The sequence below is a fragment of the Pelodiscus sinensis genome, chromosome 10, assembly GCF_049634645.1.
Source record: "Pelodiscus sinensis isolate JC-2024 chromosome 10, ASM4963464v1, whole genome shotgun sequence".
Taxonomy (NCBI): Eukaryota; Metazoa; Chordata; order Testudines; family Trionychidae; genus Pelodiscus; species Pelodiscus sinensis.
Window position 1 is genome coordinate 24,458,136 of NC_134720.1, and position 13,052 is coordinate 24,471,187.

The window sequence follows — 13,052 nt, forward strand, 5'->3', positions numbered from 1 at the left end:
ATGTACTAGTTTTGAGAGATTATGTACTAGTTTTGTAGGATACATGCAATTACCATTTAATCCAAATTTATTTTAGAAAAATGATGTATACATAGTGTCTTTCATAATGGCACAGTATAACTGATATAAACAACGTTTTAAGTGCATATTTGTAAAAAAAAGTCACAGAATTGGTACTTTTATAAACATTTAATAGAAAATAATCCAATTACTTAAAATATTTAAAATAATATTTTCCAACACATAAAACAAAAATAGTTCTTTCCTACAGGAAACATAGATGATGAAGAGTCTGGAAAGATATGTAATATTCCAACATTTTAATTGTTTTTACGAGTTACATTTTACGATACATTTGTGATCATTATATCTTCCCTTAAACATAAAAAAGAGAGGATATTCTTTAATAAAAAGGACCCACTTCACTGCACTTTTACTCAGTCTTTACTCAGGCAAACTCCCATTGATATCAGTGGGAATTGTTAGAATTAAAGGATTGGGCTCACAGCATTCTGTAGCAGCTAGCATAAAAGTACACTGATGAGTTACAACTTCAAGAGATTCTATTTACAAAAAAAAAAATAATGATCCCAAATTAAAACGCCTAAAGAAACCTTGATAAGGTCGTTATAAAATCGCACATTGTAATGCTTATAAAATGAAGATACAAAGAGATGCAGTTTGACTATCTTTACACTTACTGACAATAAAACATGAAAACATATGGAAGTCGTCGGTTCTAATGCGTAACAATTTCGGTACATTGCAGTATATACATGCTTAATAGACATCCCGAACGTTAACATTTCAAAACGTTTACTCTTAAGGGTATGCTGTTGCATTCATTGTACTGAGGGAAAACCCCGCTTGCTGGTTACATACCAGTGTTAATGAACCACTGCATTTCTGCCTTTTCACAAGAATTGCATGTTGGGGGATAATTTATAGGACAGAAAAGTTCAGGAGATAAAATGCAGAGATGGACACCATTTAAAACTGAGAACTATAGAACAGTCAGGACATACATACACCTATATATCTATACATCTATACACTGATAGAGATACACAGATACACATACACATACCTATGTCTGCATATACATATGATTATATAGTTTGCCATTTTCTGTACCCTCCCGGTCCCTAGAGTTGTCTGTAAAAGTTTGATTTTATCTCTTTAGAAACGGTTTAAAGCTAAGGGGCAGGCTGAGTTTGACAGAAAGGAGAACAAATCGCTGACAAAGAACCTTTTACGTTTCATCAGCGTTGTTAGGACGACAAGCAGGAATTTCTCAGATAATAACTCCCACTTCAAAGATTTCTCAGCTCAATAGAAATTGGACCATCCTTTTTATTCAGCCACAAGGGTTGGCACTAAAGACGACTCAACTGTTTGAATTTTTTTCGTCGTGTTTATTTTTCCCCTATTCACTAGGGTACTTGGATAAAATAAACAACAAGACAATTACTGGAACGGGACTTCTAACTTTCCCGGGACCATAACCCATCGGCCATGGCCTCAGCCATGCGGGTGTCAAGTTCTTCATCCCTTCAGGCGCTTACCACTTTCCAAACCTGCCACTATCAGTGTCCCCCTGGGCTGGGACTTTCCCCACAACAGCTTCTAGGCAGGCCTGCCCCCCTGTTCGTTTTAATGGAACGTTAAGATGATTCCGGTTCTTATTCACCTTCCTAGATACACTTACTGCTTGAGAGTAAGAAAACTCAAGTGTTCCTTTAATTCCCCTTCCTAATTTCGCTGTCGCGGGGGTGGGAGTGGAATAATATTTTTTTCACTACAGAAATTTTTGAATGGAAATGTTTGATCGTTTGGATACGGACAAAAATATGTCAGCTGGTTAGAAATGCTTCTGTTTTCAATAGAATTCTCACTAGCCCAGAACAGGTCCATGTCCTTTATTGGCAATCCCTCCTTCTGGTAATATTTTGCAGTGAATAATCACTTCGGTGTAAAAAAAGCCCTACCAAACCTCACCTTAGGGTGCAAGCAAACCAAAATTTAAAAAAGTCTGTTAAAGTGTACTAGGCGGAGGAAGTATATTTCTGACGAAGAGCAGAGTGACTGTAGTAAGCTAGCATGAAACCAAAGGTCAGTGCAAATGTATCTTAATAGACTGTCTCAAATGGAGTGTGCCTCCTTTGAAGGCCGCTTGCTATTGCTCTCCTCATTACCATAGCGATCCTAACGTGGCATGTTGATGCACCATAAAACTCACACTTTCAACCCCAAAATCAGACCCTTTGAACAACCCGAGCTTGATTAGACCTTTCTCCTTTTCTTTTCCCCCTTAAAAACCATTTCCTTGCCTTTAGAAACTCGCCGTCAAATCCCAAACGCATTCTCTGACCAAGGCAAAAAGCAGAAACAAAAGTGAGCTGACGCGCTGGTTTAAGCGGCCCTTTTCTTCCTGACATTCGTATCCATTTTTATTATGATCTGGAACAAGTGCCCATTCGCGTGGGTTTTGTTTACCGGAAATTAAATGAAAATGATTTAGTTCGCGTCAAACAAAAATATATACTTGTATACACAAGAAAAAGGGCCTGTTAGACGTAAATATTATGTCCTTAATGAAAGGTCTGGACGGGTTCCAGACTTTGCCTTTCACTATTTAAGTATGACTTGCCTATTGCCATAGAAATCCTAACTTACCATGAAGATTCACCCTTGCGAAGAAATACTTCTTTGTGCGAGCTTTCTTTGATGTCTAAGGCATAAGATTCAGGCTTTCAGCTGCGTCTGTCTAGATTACCTTGAGAGCAACGGGGTAGACATCTGTAACAAGCAAATGAAAAATTAAAGGTGATTAGCCTTCACATCTAAACACTTATGTAAATAAAGAAATAAAGAAATAAACAGATCTCAAGACGAGATGGAAACACCCTCTCCCCTCGCAGATGGCTTCCGTACCTTTTAATTTCCACGGTATAAGTTTCATGGGTTGAATAGTCAGTTGGGAACAATCGTCCTATAGTTTATATTGTTGATAACTACAATAGTTTATTTTTTAATTTGCCTAGCTAATTCATTAGGTATATCTGTATACATATTCATGTATCATGCTTCCATTGCTTGCAATGCTCGCTAAATTAACAAGTAGCATCCGAACAAAGTTGTGTAGGTTCAAATTCGCAGCAGTTAGTGGCTTTGGAAGAAAATAAAGACGCACCAGAAGGATAATGATGAGGCTCCTGATCTCTTTCACAACTGTCCAGATCTTTTTCTCCCCGCGGGCCCATGTAACACTAACCCCTTACCTGACCGTAGGGGATTTAGCGCAAAATTTATATTAAAGATGATGAGATCAGCCACTCTGCGTTTAGCAAGACATAGAAACCACTTTCAGCAAATCATATTGTTTATTTGTCTATGCTATGTGCTGATTTTAAACTCAATAATTAATTAATTAGAATTGTACTTATGGCCAGTTTCAAGTTATTCCGAGCTCCCCTCCCCCCCCTTCCCCCAAAAAAGTGTCATTTCATCCCTAGGAGTGAATCATGTAGGTTCGGGGAGATTATAGTTTTAGGTTCTAAGATACGATGAACATTCTAAAACCATTGTGCTTTGTTTTTACAAAATTTATTATTTTTATTACAAGACAAATGTGCGTTGTAGACAAGACCAGCACTGATTTTACATGATTCATTCAGAGAAATTGACAACTCACAAGTCTTTTCGGACAGTCCCAGTTCCTACGGATTCAGCACAGTGACGTCACCCAGAACAGTGTTTCCCCTCCCCCCTCCAAGAACATGGATTTTAGTCCTCCCAAGAAATCACAAACCCCCACAAATTCAACAGGAAAGACACTTTCAAGGGGTGGGACGAGAGGGAAATATGTTTATGTATTAAAAGTCATTACTAGTGTAAACTAAAATGAACAATTAATCACTAAGCCACCCTTGGGCCATTTGATTATTATTATAATTAGTGACAACTGGGAGGGGGAATATACTGCACCAGGAAGAAGTACTGAGATTCTTTACAGAAATGACCCCTGAATTGGTTACTTTATCAAAGAATTTAATTGATCAGTTTCATACAATCCGGTAACAAATAATAGTGTGTGTGTGTGTGTGTGTGTGTGTGTGTGTGTGTGTGTGTACACACGTACACACAGAAAAAGGGGAAAGAGGGAAAGAGAGAGAGAGAATAGTGTGCTGACAAAACTGTCAGAAAACCTCTATCACAAGATACCATCGACAATAAAACCTGTACAGCTAAAAATCCGAATTAAAACACTTTGGTTCGTTAATACAAAAGATATTTAAAATCGATGAGTTTGTAAACATATTAGAACCAGACGACCAGCAGAGTGTGTCTAAAGATGCAAAAAGCAAGGAGGACGAATTGAAGCTGCCTTCCCGTGTGCTTGGTACCATAAATGCAGTTTGTAAACGGAAACCTGTTTAATGTATGTTACAGTGTATCTTCTCTTCAGAGGCCATGTGCCAAGGCAGCGCCTCTATCTCTTTTTATTCCCCAAGTGTGGTGCTCACATTATCTAGGATTCCCTCGAATGAGACTGTTCCCTCTACTGTGGCAGTCTTGGTGCACTGTTTCTGCAGGGCAGAGGTGGCAGAGGAACAAGAGGAGAGCATTCGATGACATCCAGACTGCAGGCCGTGGGAGCTATCTGTTTATTGATTTATTTCTAATCATTGGGCCTGGGCTCACAGTTCGTGGGAGAAGCCTCTCCCGGGAAAGGTGACGGAGAGTTACTGGGAGGAGACGGCATGCCACTGGCCCCCGAGCTTTGACACACGTACCATTCGCTCAGGTTAGCTGCAGTTTGAGACGATGCTACTGGCTCTGCGTGGGAACAGGAAGCAGGAGGGTCCCGGCCGGAGTCCGAGGAGGGAGACACCAGGGAAGGTGTGGAGGACTCGTAGCCTGAACTCGGAGGAGGGGATTTGCAGTGCACTTTCATGTGTTTCCTCAAGGAACTGGGGTGGGTGTAGGACTTGTCGCAGCCTCTCACTTTGCAGTTGTAAGGTTTGTCGCTGGTGTGCACGTGAGAGTGCTTCTTCCTGTCACTGCTGTTGGCAAATCGTCTGTCACAGCCTTCGAATTCACATTTGAATGGTTTTTCTCCTGAAAGAATGCAATTAACGAGTACATACATTAGTAAAATGGGTGATGGTGTTGGGGGAGGAGAAAAGGGGTTCCTTAGGGTTTTAGAACATGAAATCCCTCAGCATGCCCCTGTGATTTAAACCTTCCAAATAGCCTCTCTACACTAATCTCGCATTTCATTGTACATACAAATAAAGAGGTGTGCTTCAAAAAACGATCGGAGCAATATATTCAAATAGAATGTAGCATAGCTGCAAATATTTTTATACTGGAACCTTCCATTCATTCTTTTAAGTTTCTATTCTTTTTCGCACTCACACATACAAACCCCATTTTCACCGAAACGCCAATTCAGTTGTCTTTTCTCCCTTAGTCTAAATTGTTTGTTGAAGTGCGATTTGTGCAAACCACAAAGAAATCGGATACGGTAGTGCCCAAGTATAGTTGCGCGCTCAATGTGTGTTCTGTCTGCCACAATTTAGTGTTACATTGAATTCATCTCCCACACTCCCAGAGATGGAATTTTTGCTCATGGCCTTGCTAAATCCTATGTTATACAGTATATTTTATATTGAGTACGGTCATAGCTAGCGTTTATAAATATAGATTGATTTTTTTTACCGCATGTTATCTTGCCATGTTTAAAGAACCGAGCCATCTTAAAAGCATGTTGACTGTGAAAGCCAATGTGACGTAGCTTCGATGCGAAAATGAGTAGGCCGGTGCCAGTTGCTGTTGTTAGGGTCAAACTCCTTCGCCGTATTAACATATCCAGTAATGGAGGAAATTTACATGAGGATTACATGTGATGAAAATATCAGAAACATACAAGTGTATAGGAGAATACAATCGTGCGGGTTGAGTACTGTGAGAGGTTAACCCTACGGCTTCCCATTCTTAGGCAGAGTGCATGATATATGAGGCGTACTTTCAAGGAAATGCCCCAAAGAGACTTTCAGTATTAAATTATATTAGTTCTCAATGGATTGTTCTACCTAATAATACACAACTGCGAAACGTGTATTCAAAGGAGTACGAGCTTCCTATTATCCGAGGGATGGGGATATTGTTTTTAAATAACATTACATTATTTAGTTTGCAAAAGAAGCCCAAAAATATAACTCTGAACTTATTTGGATTGGATGTGCAAACAAAGCCCCTTTGCACACCATCATGGCGTACTTGATCAATTTTTGCGCGTTTTAATGACGAATTTATGAATGGTGAAACGCTTATTATATTTCCTTTTTTACACAGAACACGCTTTCATGCTTCAAATATCAATATGTTAAATATTTAATGCTCTGCCAACTGCACTTTATAAGAGTGGGCGGGGGAAGCCCCATTTTTAAAGCCAGTCTCTTTCAGGAACTTTAAAACCAGTACTCAAGCACGAGCTCTCACATAGTATGGCACTAACCTTTGAATAGAAAACTAGCAGGTATATGGCATAGTTATACAAGTTCTAAAAAAAAAAAGCCAAAACCAAGATCTCTGACGAAATGATGCTACTCAGGCCCTGCAGCAAAGTATTTTCTCGCTGTAAGTGTATGTGTATAGTTGAACTACAGTTTCACCTAAGGAATCCGTTTGACCTTCAGCATCTTGATCTGCGACAACAAATCAAGGATATTAGTGTAGTACAAGCAAGCAGTAAGTTAAGAGACCCCAGGGAAAGAATCCTCATAAACATCGTGATTGTGCAAAGTGAGTTACATTCAGGTAAAACCGGGCTGCTTCTGATCCTCATTTCTCAAGTGCTGAAAAATGTTTAACTTCGCTTAACCTCTCTGATATAGTAATTAAAAAGTCCTCTCGTGCAATCAGGTATCAACTCAGATTGAAAAGGGCAACGTTTTCTCATCTGTCTGGTTTGCATTCTTTGAATGCCTCAGTAACTAGGAGCAATGCGAATATTTTTAAGTGGGTCCTTTCTAAAGAGAAGGTTTTTCAATGTGTAAATATGTATACTCTAGGAAAAGACCATTTTAAACGTCCTGCATTCGGAAGCCTACAGTTAAAAAGTTATAAAGACTATAGAGAAGCGAGGGGTTTAAACCGCCATTTTAAAACCACACTTGTAGCTGTGCAAAACTGATCTGTGAAATTCAGTTTGGAGTTTTTGACATAATTCCCCAACTCTGAAAGTGGATTAAGGTGTTTACAAGTTCCTCACGGGGAAGGTTGCAGCATAAAACTGTGCATATTAGCTCAATAAGTTAAAAGTCAAAATGCATGGAAACAGTTTCCAACCTCACACATTTCACTATAGTTTCTGGCCATTTTAAAGGAAAAGGAAGTTAATTTCTTTTATTTCTACCTGTTCCCTGTTATTGTAAATTAAATACTAAATATATTTTAATCGTGAAAATCCCCAAATCGCAGGAAATCCACTCATTTTCCCAGCTTCCCAGACCCATGAAAATTCAATCATTAATATTTGAGCAGGCAATTATTTTCCTGTTGAATTCAGAACTGTCTTCATGAATAATTTGTACAAAGTTCTATTACGGTTTCAGAAACATTTTGTTTTTGACAACTTCTGGGTGTTTAATAGAAACGACTGAACCATAAAGGCCCTGCAGGATTTTTCCAAATGTAGCAATTAGGGAAAGGGAAAAGTATACACGTACAAAATTATAATTAATAAACCCAAACTTACGAGCTCTCTTAAATCCTGAACCTGCTTCTCTGATGTAGGTCAGTTTTCCTAAGAATTTAACCATTTTCTGCTTCACAGACTTCAAACAGTGAGGCCGTTAAAGAGCAGTAAAAGTTTGTTTACTTAAGAAAAACACTGTCATTAAGGGATGAGCTATCCAGTTTAATGGTTCTACCTGTTCTGAACTAACAAGATGGCCTAAGTATCGTTTATATTACGTGGAGGTCTTTTTTACTTAAAAATAAATTAGCGAAAGGTTACTAGACTAATAAAACGTTGGAATAAATATTTAAATTGAGTTGTGGAAAAATACTATGTAATTAATTATGGCTACTGTAGTGCTATATTTAGAATACATTGTAACAAAATCAGTATGTTTCTCACGCATCTTGTACCTCGTTGAGCAATAGCACAAAAATGCAACTGCACCAGGGTCAAGGCAAACACCGACCGTGTGGGAGGGGGAGTTTTATGAACGGGAGGGAGAAAAAATCGTTTAGCTATAAACAGATCTTACAAAAGGATTATGCAGTTTCTCTTGCAGTGCATAGGGCTGTACAGAAGGGGTGGAAGGTGGAAACCCCTATACTGGAACAGATTTAATTTTCCGAAAAGGGCTTATTTCTTATCTTCTTCAGAAAAAAAGCGCTGGAGACTACAGACACCGACTGCTAAACTAATTAATACAACTTCACAGGCTGCTTCTGTAAGTGTGAAAACTTTCTACGTGCAATTTCATTAATTATAGATTCCTTTCTGGCTGGAAGAGTTCAAACATTGCTTTGCAAAATCTTCCATCGAGTTACTTTCCTTTCTGTGAAGTAGGACTAACGGATGTTCTGACCCGTATCCCAGTTTCACTGAACAGTTTTGCGAATGACATTTCAAAACATACAGGCCGAAACAATACTATTTTTCCTCCCTAGAGTCAGAACTCACAGCCCTCCACATCTGCAAATGCACAGAGACGTTAGATGGTAATGTTCATTTAAAATGTCACTGTTATTCAGATCAAACACTAAAAACTCCATCTGACCAAAACAAAACTGTTGAACGAAAAGGTTGCAGCTGTATTATTCTCACAACGGTAGGGGAAAGAGCATCTCAGCGATATCAGTCAAAACTGACTAGACAAAGCTGTAATTTCTATTGTTCGCTTTTAATTTGTGATCTTGCACAATGATTTCATGTTCCCCAAGTACTTTAAACTGCCATACAAATTCCAATCTGTGTGGATATGAAATATCCATATCTCTCAGTATTTATAAAGATACCGATAGACAAACATATCGGTCTATATAAGTTTTAGAAGTTTCTAAACATAAGTTCTGAGAGTTATTTTTTGCAAATGGAGAAAAAGCAAACAAATCTAATAATGTAATAAACATTAATATTTGGTGTGCATTCAATCTCCATAACGAAACACTTATTAAAGAGCAAGCTGAACAAAATAAAGAAATTAAGGATAGCTTTCCATACTGACCTGTGTGAGTTCTTTTGTGTATTTTGAGATTTTCTGATCTAGCAAACACTTTCCCACAGCCAGGAAAAGGGCAGGGGAAGGGTTTTTCACCTGTGTGGACTCTGATGTGATTTACAAGTTTGTATTTGGCCTTGAAAGGTTTCCCCTCTCTTGGACACTCTTCCCAGTAACATATGTGATTGGACTGCTCGGGTCCTCCAACGTGCTCCACGGTGACATGAGTCACCAGCTCGTGCATTGTAGTGAAAGTTTTCGAGCATAATTTTTTGGGAGTCTGGTCCAACTCAATCCATTTACAGATGAGTTCCTGTTTGATGGGCTGCCTCATGTAACGAAAGAAGGCACCAGGGCCGTGGTGTGGAGCCAGATTCACGTTCAGATTCATGCCACCGTAGCTATGAAGCGAAGAAGCAGCAAAAGGATCGGTCCTGGAGGCTGGTACTTGAGTGAAATGTTCAGACCTGGCGTACATTTCTCCAGGTAACCCCAGTCTTATCTGTCCGTTTAGATGGCCACCTGGAGTTGCATGGGGAAGCTGTTCATGGAGTCCAGAGAATAGCGAATGATTCCCAGCTTCTGAGTGGTGGTGACCATGGTGTCCGGGGTAGCTACCTGTTGTTGAGACAAACATTCCGTGGTGAGAACTTGGAGCAGTGTGTTGCTCAGTTAGCCCTGGCATGACTGGAGCTGTCAGATCTCTGCGTATTAAGAAGTCCCTACCTGCTGAAATAGCCTGGACTGTGCGAGACACTGGGTAAGGGAGTGCTGTTGACTGCGCCGGGCCAAACGTCCCTGTGTGACTCGAGACCACCTCAGCTTGGCCTGCCATATGATGATGATGATGGTGGTGGTACTGGTGGTGAGGATGAGGGGCAGGGCTGAGTTTAAGGGCCGCAGGGTGATGAGGATGATGATGATGATGGTGGTGGTGCCCCATGTGTTCAGGCCGGAATGGACTCGGCCCTAGGCGGCATTCCGCGGCGTACTCCCCAGGGTGCGTGGGAGCCACTGAGTGGGGATGCCCGGCGAAGCCCGGGAAGCCTGTCATGCTCTGAGGGGGGTGGAGATGATGATGGTGGTGAGGAGCCCCTGCCAAGTCTACTAATCTCAGCGCCGTGTTCCGTTTGGAGAGTGCAGCAGGGTCCATCACTGGGCTCCCCAAAGCATCCACGCTCATTAGCTTCTAATTCTAAAAAGTCACCTGACAGCGGGGAGGAGAGAGACAGACAGAGAGAGGCGAAACTTTTTTTTTTTTCCAAAGTTTTTTTTTTTCTTTTGGCGGGGGGCTGGTTTGGTTTTTGTTTTTGTTTTTTCTTGTTTTCCTGCTCTCTCCCCCCCCCCCTCCTCCCCTCCCCTTTAATGCCTACGTGGAATCCCATACGCTTGAGAGGCAGCAGCGGGACGCTGGGAGGCAGCTGAATAGAAATTCAGGGACACGGCTGCAGCCCAGAGAGCGAAACAATCGCCGCGCGCTCTCATTGGCCGCAGCCTGCTCGCTGACGTCACCGATGACCGGCGCAGGCTGAAAAGGTTTATCAGGGTGTTTGTGTGTTGAGCGGGGGGGCGGGGGTGGAAGGGGACCACGCAGGCGCCAACCCCGGGGCGCCCCCTTCCCGGCTAAAAGCCTCCCTCCCGCTCCTTCCCCATGTGCGCGCTAGCGAGCAATGCCCGGCGCTACCTCCCCGCGTTGTGTTTGGTAGCGGCCTGTAACTGAGCGCAGGCCAGGCCGGCTGGCGAGGGGTCCCCCGGCTTAGCCCAGCGCCCTGGCTGGCGCAGAGCGCGCTCGCCCCGGGAGCAGCCGGTGCAAGAGGACGCAGCGCCAGCAGCGCCACCGATCGGGCGTCGGGTGCCCGCTGGTTGGTTCCTCCTCCCCGCGCTCTGCCCTGCGCCCCGGGGAGGCCGCCAGCGCGGATCGCCAGCGCCGGACGCCACTGCGCGCTTCCAGCCAGTCTGCGTCCTCGGCTGGCCCGGACCCAGCCCCCCGCGCTGCCCCTCCGGAGCCGGCAGCTGGCGAGTCACGGCGAACGGCGGCCGCCTTCGGCACCCGCGACCTGATTGGCCGCGAAAGCGCCCGTGGTTTTGCTAAGCCGCCGGGTGACTTAAAGCGCAGCCCGCAACTCTTCGCCGCCACCACTGGGGATGGGGCTTCCCCTAACTTCCGTGATCCAGCCACAGAAAGCGCGGGGGGAGGGCAGGAAGGGAGACAGTCCTGAGCCTGCACCATCTCCCCTCCCCCTATCTCCCCCACGCCAGGTCACTGTCTGAAGTTTAGACTCAAGAGTGGGGCTGCACTCCTGTTTCGGTTCGTCAGATCCCGCTAGTAGCCATCTCCTGAAGGAAGAAGGGAAGCATGTGGCTGCTTCTCTTTCTCCCTTGAGTAGCATCCTTTGTGGGAGCCAGTTTTCATTGATCCGAAAATGCTCAGATTCAAGCTCCGTTGCTTCGTAGGATGCTTTTCCCATCACTTTGACTCCTGTTTATTTATAGCACACACAAATCTTTCCCATGTACGAGCATTTCAAGGGCCTTTTCTCTCACAGAAAGGAGGACAATGAGCGGAGACGAGTTCTGCATACAGAACACATCATGGGAAGCAGAACTGTGCAACTCTTTAGATTTCTGACACTTGTTGACAGCACAGATAACTGGTCTTTCTACTTCAGAAATAGTAGTTGAGCGACACAACCGTCTTACTTCCTAAAAATACACATTTTGGCTAGTTCCAGGAGTATTATAGCCTTATGCCAAATCTTTCAAGGGATTCTTGGATGAATCCCACGCCACACATTCAGATTTTAACAGTTATTTTGTTAATGGCTGCGGAAGTAATATCACTACCTTGAGATGAAACCGAGTCTTTAACTCAGAAAAAAGAAATAATCTCTCTTTCTCTCCTCTCTCCCTCTCTGTAATCTTATATAATTGTATAAGCTAATCATCACAGCCCGATTTTAAGAAAAGTCATTGGATACACATAAAGTGCGCTCCTGTTTTTATACTCCTTAGGAAAAAGAAAATACATTGGCTATAGGATTCACATTGTTAATGGTGAATGTACAGTCTAGGGTTACTGGCTGTATGCATTGAGGCCTTATTGATTTAATAAAGCTTAGATCTTCAGGACAGAAGGAAGCCTCTGGTTATTTTTAAAATTCGAGTATTGTGAGTTAAAAATAAATCCTGAAGAAAGACAGTGGAAATAGGGCGTCAGTTTTGCGAAAGAAAACCACATCTATAAATATCTTCCTATAAAGTCATCACAAAATTCAATCGTCATCTATAGTATTCGATCATTAATAGAAATACTTTAAAATAAAACAAATGAATATATATTTGCACATTGCTGCCATTTTTATTATTGACTTCCTATTAACTTGTCTATGGACAACTTTATAATATTCACGCTATATGTGGAATTAGAGACCCCCAATGCAATTTCCAGGTTAAGACGCATAATTTTGCAATTCATAAAAGCTTAACAATTGCTAACTACTTCTGTAAAACGATCATCTTTATGTTATGTAGTAAACCCAGAAAACGGTTAGCATGTTAGTACCCAAACAGCGCTATTCTCATAATACAGGTAACTAGCCAATGACTTGTAATCATAAGTTTAAAGTGTAGGACATACGTAATTATAGATGGGACATTTTTATTACTGCTTTGCATAGCGAGAGTTGGCTACGGTTACATATTTTGGGAAGGAGCCTCGCTTTGACTCTTTCTTCTGAAACATAAAGCTAATATTTAGCGAGGTAGTTGTATATACATTGTTGTGTACATATTTTTTTACTTTAGATGATA

General features: G+C 41.9%; 1 protein-coding gene across 6 annotated transcripts in view; it reads right to left on the reverse strand.

Moving 5' to 3' along the window:
* Positions 1 to 222: 222 nt before the first annotated feature.
* ZIC4 (Zic family zinc finger 4) overlaps positions 223 to 13,052 on the reverse strand; it is a 121,760-nt gene continuing 108,930 nt past the window's right edge. For 3 of the 6 annotated variants that reach the window (XM_075937680.1, XM_075937682.1, XM_075937681.1), the window contains 2 exons: positions 9,249 to 9,860; positions 4,654 to 5,121 (listed from right to left, as the gene is read on the reverse strand). In XM_075937680.1, the coding sequence (XP_075793795.1) occupies positions 4,682 to 5,121; positions 9,249 to 9,860 (1,052 nt within the window). In that variant the 3' untranslated portion in view covers positions 4,654 to 4,681. Of the gene's footprint in view, positions 2,800 to 4,653; positions 5,122 to 9,248; positions 10,744 to 13,052 lie in introns of those variants that run through there. The other 3 variants (XM_075937679.1, XM_075937678.1, XM_006116286.4) reach the window with 3 other exon arrangements.